The sequence below is a fragment of the Sarcophilus harrisii genome, chromosome 4 (assembly GCF_902635505.1).
Source record: "Sarcophilus harrisii chromosome 4, mSarHar1.11, whole genome shotgun sequence".
NCBI classification, from domain to species: domain Eukaryota; kingdom Metazoa; phylum Chordata; class Mammalia; order Dasyuromorphia; family Dasyuridae; genus Sarcophilus; species Sarcophilus harrisii.
Window position 1 is genome coordinate 263,518,409 of NC_045429.1, and position 27,591 is coordinate 263,545,999.

A 27,591-nucleotide genomic window follows, 5' to 3' on the forward strand; every position below is an offset into this window, starting at 1 on the left:
AATTTTTCCTTTCTCTCTCCCTCTCCTTCTCCCTCTCCCTCTCCTTCTCCCTCTCCTTTTGTGTGTATGTGTGTGTGTATATGAATTCAGAGCACTTTGTTCTTAAAATATGAAGTAAATTACAGTGATGCCTCCTATTCACCAGTATGTACTACATCAAAAATCTATTTCTGCTTTAGAAAGACTGAGGAACTCTAGATCAAAATGCCCAAAAGTTATAGTTATTGTGTATACTCTATAATATATGATCCCATGTATCATTTCCCCATATTGGACACTCTCTCCTCCCTTTGTTTTCATGATTCTGCTATCTCTTGGTTCTCTTTCTGTCTTTATGATCGTTTAATTGTTTATTCTTTATCCATTTCATGGTCATCATCAGTCTTTTTCTCTTCTATTTCTATATTATCTTATTTGGAGATTTAATCTGCTCCTACGGTCCAATTATTATCACTATGCATATGATCCCCAGATCTATAAATCTAGTCCTAGTCTCTATTGCAAATTATAGTCCTACATGATCAACTGTCTTTTGGATATATTGGATTGGACATTTCAAATTCAATATATCTAACAATAAAACTCATTTCCTCCAAATACTCCCTTTTTCTAAATTTTGCTATTATTAAAGGATATTAAGAGGCAGCTATATAAAGGATATAAAGAAATCAAATCTACATATAATCTATAAAAATTGTGAAGGTTAATGACAACCTCTTAATTATCCTGAATCAGGATTTTGTGTTATTTTCATACTTCTCTACCCTAAGCCCACATATCCAATCCATTGATACATCTTGTCATTTTTGATCTTATAACATCCTTATGTGCGTGTATGCATAGAGAGATATATACAAAAATCTTCTTCCCCTTCCTACCTTTTCTTACACTTTCTATCCATTCTACAATCTAGCCCTTTAGCCTATTTTCTTATTCTCAAATATAATATTCCATCTTTCATCTCTTTGTCTTTCCACAGGCTATACTTTTTGCCTAGAATGCTCTCCCTACTTATGTCCATTTCTGAGTTTCCCTGATTTCCATCAAGACTCAGCTCAAATTCTACCTTTTAATTAAAAACTTCTCCATCCTAACTCCTCCATATGATATGGCCATGTTTTGTCATTTCCCTTAGAACTTAAGTTCTTTGAGGGCAAGAACTAATTTTTCCTCTCTCTCCCTCTTTGTGTATTTGTGTGTGTGTGTGTGTGTGTGTGTGTGTGTGTGTGTTTACAGCACTTAGCAGTGTGCTTGTTATAGTAAATTCTTTAACAAATGCTTATTTCCTGACTATACTGACATTTCATTTAACATATTCAATGTGGAACAATTTTCTCCTTCCAGAATTGGCCCCAAAAGTAAACATTTCAATCTGATTGTTGTTTAATTATTTTTAGTCATGTCTGACTTTGTGCTCCCATTTGGGGTTTTATTGGATAAAATATTGAAGTTGCTTGCCATTTCCTTTTCCAGATCATTTTACAGATGAGGAACTGAGGCAAACAGGGTTAAATGACTTGCCTAGGTTCACACAGTTAGTAAGTGTCTGAGGTCAAATTTAAATTCAGGTCTTGCTGCCTTCAGACCTGGCATTCTATCCACTGTGCCAACTAGAAGCCCCACTTTAAATTCAGGCACGTAACATTTGTCATGGACATATGGTAATTTAAATGCAAGATGCATCATTCTCCCTGGATACCAAACAAAAGGGGCTTCTATCACACCTTAAAATGGTCATTCATAACATTTTGCTTTCCCAGTGAAACAGGTAGCACTGCTGCATCTTCTTTAGGCAACTTCTGAAACTGAGAATAATGTATATTTGATAGCATTAAGTTAGTAGATAAGGGACCTACACTCCTACCTTCTTCCTTTTTTTATTTCCTAAATAAAATAAAGAATAGAGGTCAGTAATTGCAGCTTTTTCCTTTTGTTCAGGAGAATCTCCTGTCAGAAGTTTAATATAATTATATAGCACTGCTATTATTCTTATAATTCACAAAATTAAACACTTATTAACCATCTACTACATAACTACTACATAATTAGTGCTGAAGCAGATACAAAGATTAAATTAGGAACTTTACCCTGTCCCATGGATGTAATCATACATTTGACATGTTAAATTTTTATTGACATTCAAAGTATTCAATAAAATGCTTTTTGGTTTTAATCAAATAAAGCTAACAAACACAAGAAGCCACTGTCAAAAAAAATGGCATCCAAATACTCTTTAGATTTATGGTTCATGTTGTCCTCTTCTTCTGAAATGTCCTTCTTTCCTAATTAATCTACAGAACAATAAGAATTCATTAATCAGCTACTATATATCAGGCACCAGTATATAGGCCCTGAGGATACTAAGACAAAAATCTTAGACTCTATCTTTAAAAAAAGTCTCTATCTTTAAAAAGCTTACCATCTAAAATGAATATATACATATATTTACAAAATACATAAAAGATAATTTGGAAACAAAGGTATTAGAATGTAAAGGCAAAAGAAATATATTCCAGCTATGGGAGCAAGTCAGTAAAAGGCAACTAAAAAGGAGGCAAAAAGGGATACAAGGTATGAAGAATAGTAAAAGGACCATTTGGCTACAGATGTATATACTTTATTAAGAGCTACATTTATTTGTGATGAGAAGAAAATGAACAATAGCCACTTGTTTCCCTTTAACTAAATCTATACATAACTTTAAAATAATAGTAGCATCCTTTATATAGCACTTAAAAAAAAAAAAACAGACCTAAGAATCCATCAGCACAGAAAGCCCCTGGGCAGAAGCTCTCTCCTCTAAAGCGGATTGTCGCACTCTGCTACTTAAGAATTGCCAAGGACATTGGCAAAGTCACATGTCCCCAGTCACCAGGACTTAAATCATGTTTTCCTGTCCCTATCTTCCACTTTCCACTTTCTATCCACTAAGACATGCTATCTCTCATCCCTACTTTGCCTCTCTACTGCCCCTCTAGCATAGAAATGTACAGTTTCTATTTTACTTTGAACCTCACAATGACATTGTGAAGCAAAAAGTTCAACAAAAAAAACCACAAAGAATAGATAACTTAAAAAAAAAAGCATCAGGGAAGGAGATAAAATAACGTGATAATAGTTAGCATTTTTATGGTACTTTTAGGTTTGTGTTGTTTTCTCGTTTGATCTTGAAAACAGTCCTGAGAAGAAGATATCATTATCTTTTCAATTTTAAACATAAGAAAACTGACGCACATATAAGGTAAGAGAATTTTACCAAGGTCATACAGCTAGTGAGGTTAATATCTACAGATAATGTAGGAGACGACCCAATAAAAGCTACAGAATCACTAGTATCAAAGGCAGCAGAGAAGTCAGAGAGGATAAAGAGGAAGAAAATCATTGGCTTTAACAATTAGGAAATTACTAGTGTCCTTTGAAAGAGGATTTTCAGCAGAAGCCAGATGAAAAGGGATTCAGGAGAGAGTGTTATGGTGAGGTGATAGAGGGAGGTGGTAATGATAGCTATTTCAAGAAATTTAACAGAGAAGGGAAATAGAGGGATAGAGCTTAGCAGTTAAAAAGGGGGAAAAATTTAAACTTTTTTGAAGGACGGTAGTGTCCAAGATAAGTCTGTAAATAATAAATAGGAGTTTAAAAAAAGAAAAAATATTTTAAATTTTAAATGGTGTCCAAAATAAGTCTATAAACAAGATTTTCTTTTAATTGGGAAGGAGAGAAATAGAAAAAAAAGAGAGAGCCTGGAAGTCCATAAAAGATAAAGAATAATTGTTGAAGCAAGAAAAAAATTGCCAAAATATAGAAGTATAGTGTTTCCTTTGCCCAAATTACCATGTAATTGGCAACTCTGTGGTAAAATAGACAAAGTTCAGGCTTTGGACTTGAGAGGACTTGAGGTCAGGAATCAGACTCTTACTAGAATTATGACCCTGGTTATCATCTGACCTCTATCCTTCTGCCTTCTCATCTGTAAAATGGGAATAATAATAAATAGTACCTACCACATAGATAACATTGTTCTGAAGTTATTTTTAGCAAGTAATATATATAAAGCACATTGCAAACCTTAAAATGGTATATAAATCCTATTGTTAATTTTGTATATATTTAGCATATATTTATAAAGTATATCTCCCCAGTAATCTGTAAGATTCTTGAAGTCAGAGACCATTTTTTTTAATCCCTTCAGTGCTAGGCACAAAATAGGCACTTAGTAAATATTTTTTGATTGAGTAATTCATTGATAGATAGAAGAATTGGCTTTCATGAAGATTAGTAATACGACTGTTACAGGAAGGAGCAGTAATGGCGCAGGAAAAAAAAAAGAGGAGGGAAAAGGAAGATACTGGCTTCTCAGTAAAGTAGAAGGCTAAATCATCAGATTAATTCCTTAATTTTACAGATGAGGAAACTGAGATCCAGAGAGATGAAGGTCATCCTGGGATAAAAGTCTAGAGGTAAAATGGTTGAACACTGAGTGGTCATCTAAGCATATACCACAAATGCATGATAAGTAAAATCTGGATTCTATATCTTTATGCTCATTTTCTGATTGAGAAAACTAGATCTCAAAGACTAGATAGTATGAGATAGACTGGGATTAAAATCCAGATCTTCTAGCTATTCCATTATTCTATGATACTTAAAGAAAATACAATATAAAGTGATTTTGTAGTAGCCATTTGGAGCGTATACTAGCCAACAAATGAGCAGGATTTTTGAGAAAATGGGGGGAGCGGTCACCTATAGTTCCTTTGTTGAAGACTAAATCCTGAAAGGTCCTAGAATATAACCCAGTCCTGTCCTTCCTTAAGAGATTAACAATTCTAAAGTATTCTGAACCTCACTAAGAGATGAGATGAGAGTCCTCTTGACAGAGCTAATAAAACAGAGCCAGAATGCTTTGTTCCCTCCTCTAAACCTGTCTCATATTCTTAACTTAGAAATCAATATAGTCAAGTAGTAGATAACAGAACTACTTTGGTGAAAAAGTAATTTGGACAACCGAGAAAGGTGAGTGCAGTGGATAGAGGTATTGGTCTAGAATCAGGAAAATAAGTTCAAATCGGACTTCAGACGTTTAAAAGCTGTGTGACCCTTGGCAAATCAGTTAAGCTGTATTTGCCTTGGTTTTTTATCTATAAAATAGAGACACACTAAAGAAGGAAAGAACAAATTATTCTAGTATCTTTGCCAGGAAAATTTCATGGACTTTGTTTACATAGAGTCAGATATGATTGAATGACAAAACAACAATAACAAAGAGAAGAAAATTGGCATGATTCCATGAGTATAGCAAGCTAGGATATAGTGGCTGCTCAGAAAAGAAAAGAAATTATATGGACCTTGGTGACCGGGATCAAAAATTGAATGGTAGTCCTCCTTTCTCTCTTTCCCCAATAAAAACCAATCTCACCTCTTTACATAAACATTGTCCAGATATGCTTGATTTAATGCTATTTGGTAAGTAGTAAGCAATATGCTTCTATCAGTAGAACATTTCACAAACATTAGAATGCCTAGAACATTGCTTAGCCTATGGTATATATTTAACAAAGCTTTCTTAGTGGCAGAATAGTGTGAAAACTCTGCCTCAGATAGCTATATGACTCTAGGTAAGTAGTTTAACTTCCAGGAACCTTGTTTTATGGTTCTATTAAAAGAGAGTCATAATTGTATCTGCTTCACAGATTTTTGTGCACTTCAAACAAAATAATGGACATAAAGCATGAATTCCTTAAAGTGTCATCATTATGTCATCTTAGCCTCACACTTATTGCCAGATATGGCATCCCCACTTTTACAGATGAAGAAACTAAGACTCAAAAAGGATGGCCCAAGTTCTCTTCACCTCTGAGTGGCAGAGCCAGGACCCAAAGAAAGTCAAGCTCTTCTGGTCCCAAGTTTAGAATTTTGTTTTACCCATAGCATACGCCATCCTTTTTAGATTGCAACTTGACTTTGGCACTTTACCATAAGATAACATCAGACCCATATGGCCTGATCTTATCTATTGGTTTCTGAGCAAAAATTTATCTTTGACTTAAGAAGATATAATGTAAATCTTGTAAATCTGTCAGCGCTTTATAGAAATTACCTGTAATCCCTCAAAGATTCCTTCTTGGCTGCTTTCTGCCCACCAGATTGGCAACAGGCAAATTTGCAGTCAATGACCTGGTAAATAATTGGGTTGTACATAGCTGCTGACTTTGCAAGCAAGGTTGGCACCACTGAAAACTGAACCGGGATGGAATCAGGCTGTCCAAAAGCTGACCACACTGACACCACAGCATAGGGGATCCAGGCAATTAGGAATCCTGCACAGATCAACATTGCCACCTGGGGAGAGAAGACAACAAATGAGAAAATCAATTGGAAGATTGTACAAAGAACAGGGCCCAAAATATGGAAAACTATAAAATGATTAAAAGAAACAAACAAAACAATGACCACATACAATCTGGCAAAGTCACCTAATATATCTTCTTCCCCTGTCTCCATATAACTAGGCTTTATTTTGCATGTACTGCATACAGCGCATTAGCCATTAACATTTCACAATATATAATGAAAAGACTATCACAGACTATAAAGTCCCACCCATTTTATTTTGTAAATGAAAAAATTGAAACCCAAAGACATGGAAATATTTGCCAAGATTGCACTGTGGTAAATAGAACACAGATGGCAAAGCAAGTCATAGGATCATAGATTTATAGATGGAAAAGACTTCAAAGTCCATCTAGTCCAATACTCTCATTTTATGAAAGAGGAAACTGAGATCCAAGGAGACTAAGTGACTTGTGCTATGTGGTAGTATGTGAGACAGGTGCTGTTCAGTAATTTCAGTCATGCCCAACTTTTCATGATCCCCTTTGGAGTTTTCTTGGCAAAAATACTAGAGTGCTTTGCCATTTACTTCTCTAGCTCATTTTATCAGGCAAACAGGGTGAAGTGACACATTTAGTGTCCAAGGCCAAATTTAAACTCAATTTTTTCTGATTCCAGGATTAGTGCTCTCTAACCATTGTACCACTTAGCTACTCTACTCCCTTGTTAGTCAATGTACTTTCTTCTGTACCCTATTACAATATTTCTTTAAGAATCCATGATTATGTCATTGAGGGTAAGGGTCAAAGATCGAATCTAAATCTTCTACAGCTTGTAGACAATCTTAAAAAAATTCTTGAAGATGAAATACTGATTGCCTTCACAACAAGAACAATCAGTCAATAAACAATTAAATATCAACTCTAGAAAATCTGCTAAGCAATAAAGAAAGGCAAACACATAGCCCCACCTTCACACCATTCTAGTTTGGTAGACTACATTAGAATATTCATCCTACTAATATAGTTTTTGAGAATTCAGTGTCACCTCCATGCTACCATTTGGTAGAGGATGGCCAAAACATCATTGAATCTTTTTTATACTATTCACCATAAGTTACTGTTCTTTCCATGTCAAATTCAACCAAGGATATGAATGTGCTCAAAGTCTAAAATAAACTAAGATATGCTCAATTTGGGGGGAAAGGAACCATGCCAAATAGTGTGTTTGCTGCCTGAATTTGTCCTGATTACTCAGCCCACATCCACTTAAAACCTACTTGGGGGATTTGTTCACCTTGATGAAATTTTCTGTGACCCAGATTTGCCATTAGGGAAAACTTTGCCCTCATTGAAATTTCAATATGAATCTTCTTCAGGGATACACGTTAATTGTTCATGGATTGTAGAATTTAGAACTAAAATTAGGTACTCCATGGCCTCTGAGATCCCTTCCAGCTCTTTGATCCTATCACATTATCACAGAATTCAACCTGGACCTTAGAAGCCATTCAACCCAACTGAGGCACAGAAAGGTTCAGATCCTTAACCAGATTCACACAACTCATAAGTTTCTGAAGTAGAATTTAAACCAAAATTTCCTCACTCCAAGCCTAGCACTCAGTCTTCTTTATTGTCTAAATGCTTCACCAGATTCTTTATTTCATATATGAAGTTAAAAAAGGGCACACAAATAGTGGGAAAGCAGAACTAAGAATCAGATTAGACCTTCTAAAATCAGTGTAAATTTTACTTTCTCAAGCAACCTTTATATTAAGGTCTAGGGAGCTTAAGAAATGTACCCCAGGTATCAGAATGAGCCAGATGAGTCAGACATTGCTGCTTCACATTCCAGCACCTATGATGCTCACCTGTGTTTTACCAAGAATTAGAACAAACCTAATAATAATATGCAAATTTCCTTTTAGGCTTTGCTTGCCATCTTTCTCTAGAGACCTGTCAGGTTGAAGTTTTATTCTGTTTGCTCTGTGATGATTTTTTTGTTTTCATATGAAATGCCTGCTTAAAAGCTCTGCAGTGAATATCTTTTTTTTTAATTCCCAAATAAATAATAAATATATAAATAAACATTGCTTTAGCACATGTCTGGGGGCTTAACATTACTCTCATGCATTCTCCTTTGATGACTCATGTGCTGATTTCACAATATCTCAAAAAACATTTTCTATGCCATGTACTGTGCACCCCTGCCAAAGTCAATGACAGGAAATAAATTAACACTCAACAAATATTATTCTCTACATTTTATGTATTTTTTGTTTTATGGGAATTTGCAATGGAATTCAGGAAGTACTTAAAACATTTGTACTGTTTTTCGCTCTTTGGAAAAGGCACATTGAAAAATTAGATATACTGTGGATCCCAGGGAAAGCAAATGAGGTAATTCTACAACAAAGTCCCCACTTCCCCCAGACCTAAATAAAAGCCAAATAATATCAAATACATTTAATTGACTATAATGTGGCTCAAAGAGAAAGAGAAGAGGATTGGGAAATGGTTATTTAAAAGTTTTAAATACATGTATATATATATATATATATATATATATGCATGCATACATTTATGTGAATTTTTAGATATGCAAAGAATACCCATATATGTATACATATGTGTATGCATATGTTGTATTATGTAGAAATATGTGTATACATATAAATATAGATATATATGTATATATAAATAGATAGATAGATAGATGAATATTATTGAATTTGAAGTCAGAAAAGACCTAGGTTTGAATCCTAGCTCTGACATTTATTAGTTAAGTGATTTGGTGCAAGTCACCTCTGCAGTGTAGGTCAGCTAAAGGTAATTAATTTCCCTAGATCTCATTTTGCTTGCTCTTTCAAAAGGAAAACAAAATAGTCATGAGGTACTGAGAAAGAGGGTTATAGCTTTAGAATTGAATGAGATCTTAGATACCATCTATTCTTCAATGTCAAGCAGAAATATTACTACCAAAGTGATGTATGTGGATATTAACTAAAGGCTTATTGCCTAAACCCAAAATAATGATGCAAATTTTGGATACTGTTATCAACTGGGAAATGCAGGCTGGAGACCAAGAGTATTCTGGACATATTTAAAAGATCAAAAATTTATAATTAAAAGAAATCTCAGTGATCACCTAATTTTTTCCCTTCATTTTATAGGTAAAGAAACTGAGACCCAGGATCTTAAATGTAAGATTATATGTCTAGAGCTGGAAGGGACTTTAGTTCAATCTAGTCCATCCCCTAGTTTTACAGCTGAGGAAAGTGAGGGACCCAAAGAAATTAAGAGGCATATCCAACAATATACCAGTGAATAAAAGCAGATTGAAGATTTGAACCCCTGTCCTCTGATTCCAACTCTGTCTTGCCCTGTGTTTGTTCATCCTGGAAATGATCCAAATCAAAAATGTTGATTTTACTTGCAAAAAATTAAAACTTCTCCTGCAGCTAATTTCTAGTTGCAATTTTCTTCACACCCAAATTTTGAAGAAAAGTAAAAACTATAGTTGAATAGCTGAAGAAAGGATGCAAATCAGGTCAGGTCTTTCCATGCATTTTTAGGTCGAGAATTGAGCACAATATACCCTATAACCCCATTGGGCAGGAACAGACTTAAGGCACAGGAGCTAGATTTTAAATATCTAGGACAGTGGTCCCCACATTCTCCTGGAAGCTTTGGCCATCTACTGCAGTCCAACCAGGGCCCCCAGGCTATGATCAGTTTTGCTCTGAGCAAGAAAGGCCAGGTTATAGGGGATAGTAGAAGGGAAAACAAGATATAGTGCCAGGTAATTTTTAACAGAGCAAGCCCAAAGCAGCCATATGTGAATCACATAAGGTTCTGTTCCAATAACCTGCTATAAACAGCATTGGATAATAGAAGAAAGGGGAGTGGAGAAGAAGGGACTCATTAGAGGGGAAAGCATGATTGCATGTTCAGACCTTGAAATATCACAAAGGGGAGGAACAAAATAAACAAAGAAAAATAAAACCCTCTAAGTAGTGAATGCAGAGTATCTGAGTTGGAACAGAGTTTTCATTCTTACAGCACAAGAGGATCATGCTGGGCTGAAGCCAGGAATCAAAGGGTCACAAAGGATCCAAAATCCAATATTCCTTGGTGTTGTTGGGAAGAAAATAGCTCTCTACACGTACTATGGTGCTCTAGCAAGAGCCGGGGTTTGTTAGTCAAAGAGCCTGCCATGTACAATATAAACTCCTTCAGGTCAGGGACTATTTCATTTAGATCTCTGTGATCTCATTGCCTAGAATAGTGTTGGATACCTACTAGGTCTTTAATAAATTTTTATTGAATTGTATTATATTGGGCATATCATTTATGATTCCAGGTCTCAGGTTCTTCGATGCATTGAAGCCTTTGAGATCACTACTATCACTCCACCAATGATCCTAAGTCACTCCCCCTCAGTGATGAAATTAAAGAGACTAGATGATATTTAAGAACTGAAAAGCACTAAGAGTTGATTATTCAAGGTATCTATGCATAAATTTATATATTTATTTTTTAATATTGGAGGCAATCAGTGACTTGCCTGGGGTCACAGAGCTGGTAAGAGTCTAAAGTCCTATGTGAACTCAGGTATTCCTGATTCCAAAAGCAAATTGCTCTATCCACTGCACCACCTAGCTGCCCCTTAGAGTAGCTATATATTTAGTAAAATCCTCACTAACACAAGGGATACCCCTTCTGAATTGAAGGAAGACAAGGAGTTTTAATATTTTTGAGTTCAGAAAGTAACAAGAACAAAGCAAAACAAACATTTCGTAATAGTCTTTTGGGGGACTACCTTCATGAATTGATATAATGCCTCAGTTCCTCATTTGCAAAATGAGCTAGAGAAGGACATGGAAAACCACTCCAATATCTTTGTTGAGAAAACCCCAAATGGGATCATAAAAAGTCAGACACAACTAAAAAATGATTAAAAACTTAAAATGTGTGTATATGTATGTGTGTGTGTATATATATATATATATATATATATATATATATAATGTTTATATTACTACACATAATACTATATATGGAATTATCACATATATACTTAAAATTCTACTAATGTGGACATATATATGTGTGTGTATATATATATATATATATATACACATATATATGTATACTCACAAATATATACATTCATGCATACTTGTCTGTTGTGGTTCAATTATTTCAGTCCTGTCCTACTCTTTGTGACCCTATTTGGGGTTTTCTAGGCAAAGATAATAAGTGGTTTGCCATCTCCTTCTCTAGCTCACTTTATAGCTGAGGAAGTTTAGGCAACAGTGCCTTACCCAGAATCACATAGTGTCTGAGGTCAGATTTGAACTCAGAAGATGAGTCTTCTTGACTCCATTCCTGGCACTTTATCCACTGTACCACTATCTCCCCACACTATTCATATCTGATTTTATTACTGTACAAAATTCTTCATAGATATAGATCTATTATATATGTAAGAAGGGATCTTTAAAGACCTTTAAAGTAGAACAAAATCATTTGTCCTTTTAAGTAGTTTTAAACATTCTCCTAGTCCATCTTGTGTGTACTATTAATAAGTTTAATGAGCCTTTTTTTCTCCCTATGTAAAGTCTAAAGATCAAATTCAGCCTAGTTCCATTCTAAATTATTTCAACTTTCTAATTAATGGCATCTGAATTAATGAGGTTTAACTGTACTATTCTGGACAGATGCCCAGAAAATAGCTGTTGTTTAAGGTAACCAACCATAAAAAAAAGCTGGTTTGGATGGTATGCTCTTTGCCTTTATCAGCCCTAATTACAATGATCCATCAAAGGAAACAATAGTGAAGGAACCTAGCTAGAAGAGTATAGGATTTGTAGCTGCTAAGGACCTTAAGGATCATCAAGCAAAATCCACCCCTTCCTTTCACAGAGGAGGAAAATGTGCACCTAGAACTATGGGATAATTTACCAAAGCTCACACAGCTGATCAGCTGGAGGGACACACCCAAAACCAAATTTGCCGCTACAGAATCTTGCAGCCTAAGGACTATTAAGGCCCAAATCAATTTAGAGAACCACAGCATTAACTATTTTAAAATCATTCTTTGCCAAAATGCATTTAAACTATAAAAAGAAAAAAAAATAAGAATTTAATGTCAGGAGGACAAATCCAAATAGACACCTGCAGAAGCTGAGAAATCCGGAGAAAAATCAGGAGAGCTTGGTAGTAACATTATTTGGAATCTATGAGATACAATCATTGTTGCCAAGAATTTTTTTTATTATTATTATTCAGAAGACTTTCTCTGCAGGTTTATTCCAACTCAGAGAGTACTCCTTTAGCATTATTTCTCTTTCTCTATGCTTTAACATGAGGGGAAAAGTAATCCAGAAAAAAATGAATGGGGTTAAATTGCCAACCTGAGGACTTTTATATGCAGTTTGGATGTTGAGTTTTCTCTAAACAAGATTAGCAAGATGCAGGTGCAGATAAGATTTTAGCAGTGTTTGTAGTAAGCAAAAATGCTTCAGACACATGAATCAGAGCAAACTGGCTGATGCAGCCTGCCAAGCCACAAGAAGTCATGAAAACACTGAAGTGAACTGATCTAATATGAAGCTTAGTTTGATTTGGAATTAATTACTTGAAGATTTTTGTCTCCAAGGAAAGGAAAGACCTAGCATAATTTTGACTTCACCTTAGTGCTGGTAGTGTGAAATAAGGTTAAATAATGACTAAAAAATAGTTCAGGTTGCGTCATTGAGGTAATAGATTTAGTTGTAGTTACGATTAGGAAATTCCAAGGTAGGGAAATTCCCACTCCCAAAGCATGTTGGGAAAAAGGAGAGAAGAGAGAGGGAGGGAGGGAAGGAAAGAAAGAGAGAGGAAGGGAGAGAGGGAAAAAGAGAGAGAGGAAGGGAGGGAGGGAGGGAAGAAGAAAGAAACAAAGAAAGAAATCTAGATAGATAGATAAAATTATGGAAGGATGGTTGTACAGGTAGACATTATTTAAATAAAAAGAAAATATCAAAAAGGATGATGAAAATAAAGACAATGGTCACTATGGTATTAATACCAATAGACATCTTTTAAATTAGGCTTAACAAATACAGTTATTTCTTCTACATAATGACTTTCCTACTGCAGTTTCAATATGTTGAAGGTCAACATAAAAAAATTAAATAGGTATTTGGGAGGAGTTTTGCCAAAGCCACAGATGACATATGAAGGCTAGCAGATGAAACAGAGCTATAACCAAATATTTAACTCAAATTTTACAATAAGGTATTGTAATTACTCCATAAAAGAAAAAGAAAATATTTAGACTTCTCTAGTATGTAGAGAAGGTCAAAATTTTTATGTGAATTTTTTAGATTTCTGGGGGAAAGCAGAGTTTGCACCCCTAACACCCAAGATGTGGAAAGGATAAACTTGTCATAAATGTAAAAATTTTAATTTCATTAAAAAACAAATTCTTGTTTGCTTAATCTTACTATGCAAATTTAATAATTAGAAATGAATTTATGTTTATGATATTATCTCTTAAAGGAAATAAGAGAGAGAGAGAGAGAGAGAAAGAGAGAGAGAGAGAGAGAGAGAGAGAGAGAGAGAGAGAGAGAGAGAAAGAGATCTTGTCAATGTAGTATAACGAACAACTTCTGGACATGTCAGGAAGCGTTGTAATCAAATCCCAGCTCAAATACTTATTGACTGCACAACCCTTTAGAAATCACTTCCTCTATTCTTCATCTGTGAAATGGGTATAATAGCATCTCTCTCACAGCATTATTCTGGTGATCAAAATGAAATGACAAAGTACAAAGCAAAGTTTAAGAGCTATTTTATTGCCAAGAATTGTTATTATTATTCTTAATATCTACTAGTAATCATCACAGTCAAGCCCAGGCATCTAGAGATAGCAATCTGAATTAAAAGTATAGTGTTCAAGAAAAAACAATCAACCTCATAAGAATTGCTGGCTCATAGGATCATAGCATATCAGAACTAGAAGGGATTTTAGGGATCATTAAATCTAGCAGCATCATTTTATCCCAACTAACCTCATAAAGCATAAATAGAGAGTGACAATCAAATGAACTGGGGTTATTTAATCATGAAAAAAGTTGCAAACTGGGGGGTGAAGGAGAGGAGATGATATCTGTCTTAAAATCATGGTGAAGAAGGATTGTGTTGTACCTGGTTCCAGGAAGAAGAATCAGGACCATGTAACAAGCATGTAGATTTTTTGATCAATATAAATCTCAACAATCAGAGCTTTCCAAAATCATCTTGGGATCTTTGGAGATGAATTTTTCATCAAGGCAAGACTTAAAATTAAGCTAGATGACACAGTGAATAGAATGCTAGGCCTGGAATCAGAAATACCCGAGTTTGGATGTGGCCTCAGATATTTCTTCAACATGTGATCCTGGACAAGTCACTTTACCTCAGTTTCCTCAGTTATAAAATGGGATACTTAAAGTATCTATCTCACAGGACTGTTATGACGATCAAATGACAACATATTGTAAAAGTGTTTAATACAATACCTGACAAGTTGTGGACACTAAAGAAATACTTATTCCCTTCTCTTCTAATTCCAATTCTGTGTCCTAATCCAGTACAACAGAAATATATAGAGGAATGTAAATTTAAAAACTCAAGTAATAAAATAACACAGGAGAAATGAAAGAATCTAGCACCTTCACCATTAGCTTCTACTGTTTCCTTACCCATTTTTTTACTTGACCCACTTTCTCTTTGTTCCAACTAAGTTTTTACAACCAGGAAAATGCATTTCCTTCAAAATATAACTCCAGTACCTTGGTCAGTTTCATTTCCAGCACATGACTATTCTGGATCCTGCTGTCAAAATGGGCAACTTCTTTGGTGGAAGACTTGACCTTAGCAATTATCTTCACATAGGAGAAGACAATTACGGCAGTTGGGAGCAAGAGACAGAAGAAGAGGATGTTCAGGATGAATGTTTGTCCGGTTACAGAGGCCTGAGCGAGCCACCAGTCGAGGGTACAGGATGTTCCAAAAGGCTCAGGGGCATAGTTCCCCAGACCCGCCAAGGGCATGGTTGCCCAGAAAGTGGCATAGGCCCAGATGATAACCAGGCAGATGTAGGCGTGATGTCTCTTCAGCCAAGTCCCTGGGTGGGAGGGGAAAAAAGCATTACCTAGAAGCTCTAAGAGTCAGCTTTATATATAGGGAGCTACATATGACCAGAACATGGGAGACTCCCTGGAAAGGATATCAGAGCACCCCAACTGGGGCATCCTCCCCAGAAGGTACCCTCTTTTCTGTAGATTTCCCAACCCTCTCCCTCAAATAAAGTTTAGCTAGGGATCCCTCTCATCTAGCTCCCCATAGAAATTAATCCCATATACAAATTCAATAGCATTAACACTAAATAAGATACTGATGAGACTCAATACATTACCTTCTCCAGAGATATTGTAGTTTAATAAAGGTCTCTTATAGACACAATGCCAAAAGAATGACTCCCTAACAGTAGAATTTCATGTATTCAAGAGTCTTACCATGGTGCCATGGAAGACACACTGAATTAGCAGTGATGTGGGTTCAAATCCCAACTCTGCCACTAATAGATCATATATTGACTAGCCTTCAGTAAGTATCCTCTCTAGACCTCTATTTCCTCATCTATAAAATGAGGGGGTTAAACAGTTTCCAACTTTGACAACCTATGAATCTAAGTTATTCCAGGGTATGGAAACCTTAATGGGACCCCTCAGATGTTTTACTCCACCAAGCACCCAAATGCACTCAAAGACAAATCCACATCAGGTGAGGAAAAAAGAATAAATCATACCTTGTATTTATTGAACACCTTTCTTCCAAAAAGCTTTTGCACCTTCTTATCTCATTTGACCTCTTAATGTCCTTGTCAGGAAATGTGTATGTATGTGCAGGAGGAGACATGGATCATTACTATATATTACAAAACTAAAATAATTGCCTCTGTGAAAATTGGCAGCACAGCCTCCCTGTTTGTATTAGAATAACCATCTCTCTCTCAACTAAATGTCATGAGAGAGCCAGAATATCTTAAAGTGAAGCTCAGAAAGCCATACAAATGGAATTCTCTGAGAATATCCCTCTATTCTCCAGCACTAGCTTCTATGAACCAAAATAGAATTTCCCAAAAGGGAAGTGCTGCCATATTGAAAGAGTAGTTGCACTATACCAGGGAACATTTTAGGAGTTCAAGTTCACTACCACAAAATAATGGATGGCTTAAACTATGCCCTTAACCTGAAAGAGGGCTACTCACACACAAACACACACATACACACACATAGATCCAAGGTTGATAGATCCAAGGAAGGGGAATTATGGTATTTATCTGTCTGAGTCTAAAGTATCAGAAACTAAACATGAAGACAAATTTCAAAGATTAATCTATTCACCCTCAGAATCAGAGTCTACTTGTTTAATCTTCTTGGTCCTCCCTGTCTCTCTTTCCTCACACTCAGTCATTTGCTTTCACCTAATTGTTGCACTATTATATTTTTAGACTAGAACCTGCATACATCTAAACTGTATCTCTCTCTTAGGGCCTAGCAGATACTTCATAAATTTTTTTAAATTGAAATAGATTGGCTTTCTTATTCTATCTCTCTTCTCTATTCCCACAATCAAACTCAGATGAGGTCTTAATTATTTCTTGCCTTGATTAATCTAGAACCCTAACTGTTTTTCTTGCTATCATTTTCTCCTCTTTCTTCCATTCAATCTGGCACCAAACATAAAACTTTGATCACACCCCTCCCCTGCTCTGAAACCTCTACAAATGAGGGCTAAACTCCATAGAGTGGCACTTACTCATTGTATAATCCTGGACAAGTCACTTAACTTCCTTGTATCTCATCTGTACATTGAGGGGATAGATCTCAATGGCTTCTAAGGTTTTTTCCAGTTCTAGATCTATTTGATCTCCTCAAGAACCCCACTTCACATGTCACTTATTCCACAAAATTTCCCCTGATCCTTCATTCCTCCCCCAACTCCAGCTGGAAGTAACCTCATTCTTGAAATTTTTCATAGCATTCTACATTCTTTTGTACCTACAGTCTAATTTATATTATAGTTGATGTCCATGACTTATGTTTCCTAATTGACTGTAAACTCCTTTAAGGCTGGATCTAGATCTTATTTCTCTTGTAAGCCCAGCACCTAGTATGGGACCTTGCATATAGCACATACTGAGTGTTTGTTGAATTAATTTAATTCCAAAAGAATAGGCAAAGAACTTGTACATTTAGCTCCATTTAGTACCTTGTCTAGTGACTAGAGTCTATGTTGCATTTACACAATTGTTGTCATTTTAAAATCTTCATTTATCAAGCTGGATTACACTGTGAGTTGGATCAAATGATTTAAAATTCACAATCTAGGAACAGAGTGGTGGCAATAATGTGTCTAAGTAACTCTTATGCAATCCACTCTCAATTATCCACCCTACTGGAAGGGAGCATTGGCACAGATCATCCAAAACAGATAATTAAATAAAAAACATATATAAGTGACTTTGTGAGGTGTTTTGTACTTACATTTGGATATCGTGTAAAGTTGTCATATACAGGAGGGAGTAGATTTGTTCTGTGATGCTCCAGAGGGAACTAGGACCAATGGGTGGAAGTTACAGGGAGGCAGATTTTGGTTCAACAATAGAAATTACCGTTTAACAACAATGGAACCAGACTGCCTCGTGAGGTAGTAAGTTTCCCATCACAGGAGGCATTCAAACAAGATCGCTGGATGTCCTGTGATCAGGGATGCTGTAAAAAGGATTCCTGCCTTGGATAGGCAGTTGGACCAATTAACCTCTATAATTCCTTCCAGTCTTAATATTCTATGATTCTGTGATGCTATGAGTGCTTCAGATGTTCTGGGATGTCCGAACAACTTCAAACAAAACAGTGAAGCCAGACTATAAAGAAGACTCCGAAAAGCTAGCCAGTGTCCATACCATTTCTCTGCTCAATGCCTCCCCTGTCCCCAGCTGTTTTCTGGGAATTGATAGCATCATCCCTTAGACTGAGGCAAAGCCACAGGCTAAAGCAGAATCTTTAGAGAAGAGAGAAACTAACATTTAAACTCATTCTGAACTTGTTTGATCACACCTTCCCTGAGAAATCGAAGGTATTATTTTATCCTAAAAGGCTTTTTTCTTTCTCTTCTAAAGTAAACGGATCCGGTTTATATTCATCAGACAATTAATTGTTCAGATTTTGAGACGAGTTCAAAAAATTTGAAAATAGTGTCCTTCCATTCAAGTTGAAATAACCCAGAACACTGATTACTGATCCGCAAATAGACATTGACTTGGTTGTATTTGATCTTTTGACTTGTGTTGGATCTCCAAAATGCTTAGTGGGCAAGGATTTTAGGAATGATCAAACAAGTAATCCAATGTTTATTTTTAAAAATACTGTGTTGAAATCACAGATCCAAAATCCACCCCTCACAATTAATTTTAAAAGATAAGATTCTATCACATTAAAACAGACAAAATTAGTTTGACCCATTTTTCTCCCTTGTCTAAGATCTCAAAGCTTTAGTTGATGATTAAAGGCTAAAATTAATTGATAGGTGAAGCAAAGATGACTGATCTTACTAAAGAACATTGTAAGCATTGTACTTACCTGAGAATTCCATTAGTGACTAAACTTCAGCTTAAGGGTTAAGTAAACTTAAATCTAATTGGTTAAACCTAAACGTCTAGAGGATGCTCCTCTGATTCCACAAGTCATCAGTGTCCAAAAAAGGAAAAACCACTGACTCAAATGTTTTCAGCAATAATAAAGGGTTTACTTGAAAAGACATTTATCAATCCCTAAAAACTTTTATCAATTTTTATAAATTTTTTTCCTGCTGAGTCAATGTTCATAACCCCCATCCCATTCCACATGCAGAGGAAGGAGAAAAAAAATGTTTTGACCAAAATACTTGGCATCTTACATAGACCCAGGTTGGACATACAGAGATATTCAAAGCTTTGTAGCTTTGTTTCCTAGACAAAGTTTTCCATTTTTAAATCCCCCTTGATTCAACAACTGAGTGAGCCTGAGCCTGAGGGGTTAATCAAGTCCATCTTTAATTATTATTACATTTTTTTTCTGAGGTAGATGGACTGAGTATCTATTACCCAGGGATTACATCACTTAATTGTATTCCTTTCCTTCACGTAAAGAAGAAGCTAAGATACAAGCTATATGACGAAAAATGATATACTTTCTCCAGTATAATGGCTCTGTACCAGAAAACATTTTAAGATAATGTTAAGGAAAAAAATTAGAAAATGTTGGGCCATGGGAGTCTACATGGGATTACAGAGACACATTCAAAGAGCTATAGATCTGACTCAGTCCTCCCAAACTGATCTCTAGCCCTACCTCTCAAGAAAGGAGAAGGACATTTCTGCAGGAACCTTCCAACTTACCGTAAGATAGATGGCAGATTTTCAAGTATCTATCCAAGCTGACAGCAGTCATGGTGATAAGACTTCCACAGCCAAAGAAAAAACCAGCCCATCCATACCAGCGGCAGCCAACCCAGCCAAACACCCAGCGATGAGAGAAGCAAGAGATGATGGTGAAAGGCTTGCCTACAACTAGAAAAGACAAAAAGCACTTTACCATGAGAAATGTTGATATTGTTAGAACAATCACTTTATTTCTTCTGTTGGCACTATCCCTTTCCTCCTTTTTCTTAAATTGTGTAAATGAGAAATAACCTGTGAAACAAAAACTCTAAGTAGCACAATGGACAGCTAGGGACCTCAATTCCAATTCTGACTGTTAATAACTACTATTATGACTTTGGTACAGAGGATAGAGAGTCAGCCTTAGAGTGAGGAAAATTTAGATTCAAATCCCGGCTGACATATACATGACATATACATGATTGGTGAATTTGGAAAAGTCATTAAATCTCTCAGGGCAACTTCCTAAGAGTGCAAGTTACAAAAGAGATGGCAATCTGTACTGGTCAAGGGTACTTTCTCATCAGAAGTTTTCCATACCATGAAATCACAGATCTAGCCCTGAAGTTCTTAGAGCTAGAAGGATTGTTAGGAGAAAAATTATTCAAAAGCCTTTTGCCATCATGCAATTAGGATAGTCTCATCCCCACTTTGCAAAGGAAGTAATTTAAGGTAAATCAGATTAAATTAAGAAGTCATAGGAGGATAGAAGAAGGATCAAAACCCAGAATTCCTGGCTTCCATTACAGTACTTTTTCTACAATTTCAGTTCTGCTTGTTATTTAAAATTAAACTCTTGTTAGAGTTCAGAGAATCAGGTTATGGAACTGTGGCTTAGGCTTAGTTTATATCAGTGATTCAAGGTTCCTTGCTAAAAATTCTTTAATGACACTTTTCAGAATGTTTAAAAAATCATATTAAAGTATTCTGGAAGTTCATGATACATCTTGTTGTTGAGGAGGTTTATCCAACAAAAAAACAATGAGAACTAAAGCAAAATATTGAAGGAAAAGAATGTTGTCTTTTTTTTTCTTCAGGTCTATAATCTTTCTCCTCCCCCTCAGATGTCTCATGCTCAAAGACTATCTGTGTAAAAGCCTAAGAGTGCACATCTGTCCTGTTGTAAGTAAAGGCCATGGTCAATGGACTTGTGGTCTTCAGGCCCACTCCATACTCAGTCCTACTTAGCCCCGTCTTTGGAATTGCTCCCAGCCCCAGTCAATGATTTTGAACCACATTGGGGACTGTACAGGTTCCCCTAACAGACAAAATGGTCAGTGCCCTACAGATACCTGGTGGGATATATCACTCTCTGTCATCTGACCTATCAAAATTCCTTTGTCACAAGAGAATTTGACCTACTTATTCTAAGTTGTTTAACAACCCTTTTTGTATTCAAAGGATTAGGTTAAAAATTACATCTCTGATGTTATTTGTTATTCCTTGGGAAATTCATCCTCCAAGGATATCAGTCAGTCAGTCAGTGGATAAGCATATATTAAGCACCTGCTATATGTTAGAAACAGTGCTAAGCACTAGAAATACAAAGAAAAGCAAAAGTTTCCTTATCTGAAAAAAAATAGAATATTGAACTACATGGAGGCAACCAATTGCTACAATGAGCAGAGCACCAGACTTGGCATCAGGAAGATTTGAAGGGGTTCCATCACTAGACACTAGGTTTAAAATCTGTGTTTTCCTTTTGCTATACACATATTTTACTGTGCTATGTTTATATTTCCATGAAGTTAAGAAAGCAATTTCAGTAAATGCTGGGCTCAGGCTCTATTTATTTATTTATCAGAGCTCCATCATTTTCTTTGACTCTCTAGAAAACAGCCTTCTGCTTAGATTCATCTAGGCTTTCCTATTCAATCACTGTATTAAATTTAATGGCCTACTCCTTCCCTCAACAGGAGAGGGGAAAGGAAAAAATTATTTTACAAACAGTAAAGAAGCTGCTTTAGCTGATTAGACAGATACAATAACCTAGTGATTGAGATCAACTCCTGAGTTTGTTATTTACTAAATGTTTGACTTGGGCAATTAATTCATCTTCATTGTGCCTTAGTTACCTCATTTGTAAAATGGGCATAATATTTGTGCTACTTACCTCACAAGACAATTATGGAATAAAGACTATACAAGTCTGAGTTATTGTGATACTAGTAATTTCCCATAATTTAGAATGGGAAGGTACCTAATTTTGTAGATGAAGAAACTGAGATTTGGAGAGATAACAGAATAACTATTAATTGATAGCTCCCTCCCAAAAACAATTAAGCTATTTTCTGTATGCTAAGATTACTACTACTGATTCCCCTTCAACAGGGCAAAAAATAGACTTTCATGTTTGTTTGTTTGTTTTCAGTCTTAGATATCAATCTCATCAATTCATCTGAACCCTTCCTCATTAGCACTGCATTGTGTTCAATCACATAGATTTGCTGGATGCTTGGCTGAAGGTTAGGGGGTATAATCTGTAGCTTATCAGAACTGCATTCAAGCCAAACAAGCTAATATAGATGTTGTCAATTAATCAATAAACATTTATTAGAAGTCTGCTATGTGCCAGGCTATGAAAATGCAAAAATAAAAGTGAAACAGTTCCTGCCCTCATGGAGTTTACCATTAATTGGAAAATAACATGCATTCAAGTAACTAAGTACAAAATTTATAAATGCAAAGAAAGTAAACACCAGGTGATTCAGGAAAAGTGTCTTAGAGAAACTGAATTTTGAAAAAGTAAGTGATTTTAATATGTGGTAAGGAGGGAGAACATTGGGAGGGAAGGGCAAAAAGTCTTCATTAGCACCAATAACTAATCTCCATGAAGACAAAGTAGAAATTTAGTTCTTCCAGTGCCTAGTAGTGCCTATTAGCTAGTTAATAAATGTTTGCTGGATTGAATTGAATTGACAGAGGCAACCAAAGAACTATTGAACTAAATAGTGCCAAATTGCTTATTGAGTTAAAGAAATAAATGAATGAGTTTCCCACTGGACCATAGTATGGACTGGCCTCATGGAAGATGGGGAAGAATCTGAAAAGATGGCTATTTCATTACTCTGACATGCTCCTTTACTACCTTTCTTTTCAATATTCTGCCACACTGGGGCTTATTAAGAGAATAAATGGAAAGGTCCAATACATCAAGGACAAGAATTTCATCAGTGTGGATGCTCTCCTTACCAATGAAGAATAAATTCAGTATCAGTCCACACAGTATCAGTAAATGGGTGAATTAAGACAAAATAATTATAATTCATTTAGAAGAAGAAAAAGTCTAAAATCTACAGAGGAAATAAAGGGGAATAAAAGCAGGAATTAAGAGAAAATAGCATTTCCATACCTTAAATTATCTTGTTAACAGTAATCATAAAAAGTATTTAGTACTGGTTAAAAATAGAGAAGTAAATCAGTGATACAGACAAAGTATAGAAGAACACAGGAGCAGTTAAATAACTCAGTGTTCAAGTATATGATATAAATGATTTGGGAAAGAATTCATTATTTGACAAGAACTGATGGAGAGAACTAGAAAAGCATTGGGAATCTTTCGATATATTTCACCATAAACTAAAAAAAACACAACTTGAAAAATAAATTTCACACTATAAAAACAAAATTAGAAGAGATGAGGCATTATTCACAATTGCGAAGTTTCCCCTCATGTCCAGCAGATATTTTCCCAAGATATAAATGTTAAAGAAATTGGAAAAATTGTCCAATCATTCTTAAAATCATTTTGAATATATATTTCTACATATAACATCATCATATGCATGCACACCCCAAAAGGTCAAAAATAGCAAGGTCCTATAAATACTACAAAATTCCTAGTAGAAAATGCCTACCAATTGGAATGCCTAAACAAATTATGGTAGCCAAATATAATGCAATATGACTGTACTATTAAAAAAAATGATGAATTTGATGAGTTCTAAGTAACATGCATCACAAACTGATACACAGTGAAGTGAACAGAACAAGTTATATCTGATTCTTTGTGACTGCATTTGGGGTTTTCTTGACAAAGATACTAAAATGGTTTGCCATTTTCTTCTTGACTCATTGTAAAGATAAGGAAACTAAGGTAAACAGGGTTAGGTGATTTGCATGGGGTCACACAGATAGAAAGTGTTCTGAGATGAGCTTTCCTGACAAAATATCAGTAGGCAGTCTTTGAAAATTTCCGTGGCTGAAAAATTCATTATCCTAAGAAATATATGATGATCAAAGTTAGAAAATTGGGGACAACTAAAATTTAATCAATTATCAGGCTCATTATTGAAGTAGATTACTCAAATTTTTCCAAGTTTTGCTATTCCTTAGGGACTATCTACATGTCACGATTAAGCACTAAAATAAGACTTCATCAAAGGAACTCATCAATAAGGATGAGAGTCTCTCACATCTCTTCACAGATATACAGTAATGTATCTGGTGATGGGAATATATATATATATATATATATGGGGTGTATGTATTTGTGTGTGTATACACACACACACACACACACATACACACATGCTCTTGAGGGCTGTTGAAGGAAAGGACTAATTGTGGCTGCCAATTTATGAAAGTGTGCTGAGGGAAAAAAAAATGTGAGAAATGATGGGCTTGAGCATGTCTGAGAACTCTGTCATTGAGAAGGGAAAGGTTTCTTTGTGAGTCATTACCTGGCTAATGAAGCAGACCGCTTGTCCAAATGCGGAACAAGTTCTCCTAAGTGAAGCCACTTTCAATGAATCAGATCAACTAGGGACCATTTTGTAGTTAGGTCTCATCTAATCCCTATATGCCCATCATAATTCACTAGTGAAGGATAGCTGATAAAACAAGTTTTGGTCATGGACTGGAATCTCCACACTGAATATGACAGAAAAAGTTTCGAATCTTATTTTGTACACCACCCCAACCAATTCTCATGCCTTCTCCTCTTAGATTACCTCCTATTTAATCAATCAGTCTCAATCAATCTCTCTCTTTCTCTCTCTCTCTCTCTCTCTCTCTCTCTCTCTGTTTATCTCTGTCTCTCTGTCTCTTTATGTATGTATGTATGTATGTGTATATATATATATACACACACACACACACACACACACACACACACGTTATCTACCTCTACTTGAGAGGAACTATTTAAGTGTTGTCTACCTCTATTTGAGAACAGGAATGGCTTTGTGTCTTTAGGATTTATCACAATGCACATAATAAAGAATTTTAAAATGTGTATTAAATAACATTTAGGGGAATTATTGGATCATGGAGCTAGAACTGGAAAGGTTTTCATAGATTATTTAGTACAACCGTCTCATTTTACAGATAAGGAAACCGAAATCCAGAGAGATTGAATAGCTTTTGAAGGTCACACATGTAGTAAGCAGTGGAGTTGGGATTTGAATCCAAGTAGTATAATTCAAAATTCAATACATTACTAAAACACATTGCTTCTTAATTAAGGTTGAAATTGAAAGCAGTTATTCATGCTGCAATACCACCATCGTGTGGTCATTGCAAGTGATAACAAGACTGTAGCCAAATCCTCTGCTCTGCCCAAGAAGGTTTTCCTGAAGGGAAAATGCCTATGTAATTCCCAGAAGCAATAATCTGATTTAAATCCACCCACTGAGTGAGTCCTACACAAAGAATTCTGGACAGCCAAACACTCAGCAAGAGTTCAACTAATCTACTGAGCAATGAGTAGACTCACGGGGAGCTTTTTTGATCCTATTCTTAAGAGACTGGCAGAGTCAGAAAAGCACACTTAGAAGGAAGAAATGCTGATTCCACGAAGCATCGTTAAAGGGTGATGCAAGATAGGGAAACAATGGTTACAATTTTTCCTGACAACATTGAGTGTTCATGTCTCCTCTTCAAACAGTAGAGAAATGAACATGATTTCCATAAATAAAATGACTTGATGGTAAATGAGACTTGCTCAGGACAATGCTAAAGCAGGAGTCAAACCCAAATCTTAACTCCAAGGCCAGAATGCTAATCACAAAATGTCAAAGCTAAATATACACCAACCCTTAGATATCTTAAATCCAATTCTTTCATTTTTCTACAGAAGAAAAATGAAACCCAGAGAAATGATTCAAGATCAAAAAATTATCATAATTATGCAAAATTCTCACCCTGAACATATATATATAGAGAGAGATAACAAGAACAGGAGAGGAAGCAGCTCTGGCAAGCAATACTGAACTATAAACTCCTAAACATTCCATGTATCCATGTATGTGTGTGTGTGTGTATATATATATATATATATATATATACATAAATTACATATTTATATATATACACATATACATATATACATACACTGTATGCATATATACATATACATATTACATATATATTCACAAGCAAATTCATATATAAAATACAGACAAAAACCACTAAATAATTCACCCCAAATTCCTACAATATATATCGTCAACAGGGCAAAGATGGCATCTTAGGGCTAGTGTTCTTAACATAGATCTCAGTGGTCAGTGAACTTAGATTGGGGGTGGGGGAGAGATGGGGAATTACATCTTTACTAACCTTTAGTTTCCTATGTAATCCTACATAGATAATTTTATTCATTTAAATAATTATTCTGAGAAAGGATTTATGACCCACAAAATGCTATCTTCCTTTGTTTTAGGACCTGGGTTAAAATCTTCACTTTTATCCTATCTTGTTTGTTTTCCAATTGATTTGCCCTATTTAAACACTAGACTATTCCAATAATCCTCTGACCCTTCCTTTCCTGAAGTCTCTACCATCAATCTACCCTTTGGACAACAGCCAAGGTATTCCGCCTAATGCACATCCATCCAACTTCACTCTTCTACCCAAAGCATTCAGACTTGTTCAGCATTAAGTCTGAGTTGGAGTTTGTACCTAGTTCTCTTTATTCTGAGTGCTTCCCTTGCTTTCCAAAGTGGCCGGTATCATAGATCCTTGAGATCTGTAAAGTCCACTGTTCTCCTTAGCTAAGAGTAATATTGGGGTGAAGGAAGCAGGAGATGGCATACGATGAATGAATGGTAGAAACAGTAAGTGCTGTGAATATAGTAGAAGATTGTTTTATACTCTACAATGCCTTAGCATGGTGCTGAGTATGCAATAGGAGTTTAATTTATGGGATTTGACATTTGAACCTATTATTCTTTTAGTAAGGTAGTAGAAAGTGTGATTAATTTGGTTTTAAAAAACTAGAGTTTAAATGCTAATTTTCCTACTTTACTGTATGACCTATATGACCTTGCACAAGTCACTTTATTCTAAAACCGCAATTTGAAGATGAAGCTCAGCTTATAGACATTCTCTCCCTTCCTAGCTGCTTTGAGAACCTTCCCCCAACCCTTTTTGCAAACTTTTGTGTGTTGTTGCTCTCTAAACTTCTTCCCGCACACACACACACATTAGCCTACTAGCTCTTTAAGGGTAGGAACTCTAACTTTTTATATGTTTTATATTTTGTTATATATTTGTAGCTCTAACAATTAGCACAGTTCCTGGCTATTGACTATTGACTTAATCTACCAGAGTTTTTATTCTCTCATCTATAAATTGAGAGGGTTGCATTAGATGACTTCTAAGATCTGTAAATCAATAATAGAAAATTGTTCTCCTCTGCTGCACATATCTCTCATTCTCTGTGTTGCCAGTTCATGATTTCTTCTCTTCTTCAAGGATATCCTGGGTGTTCATTTTTCAATTTTTTTCTAAATTAAACCAATAGAA

The 27,591-nt window shown here is 35.5% G+C and overlaps 1 protein-coding gene across 1 annotated transcript in view; it reads right to left on the minus strand.

Annotated features, from left to right (window-relative positions):
• The window catches only part of OPN5 (opsin 5), a 74,554-nt gene that overhangs the window by 21,545 nt on the left and 25,418 nt on the right, over positions 1-27,591 (minus strand). Inside the window, exons 4-6 of the mRNA XM_003769136.3 lie at positions 19,804-19,974; positions 15,152-15,486; positions 6,098-6,339 (exon numbers count right to left, since the gene is read on the minus strand). Coding sequence (XP_003769184.2) covers positions 6,098-6,339; positions 15,152-15,486; positions 19,804-19,974 — 748 coding nt within the window. The remainder of the gene's footprint in view (positions 1-6,097; positions 6,340-15,151; positions 15,487-19,803; positions 19,975-27,591) is intronic.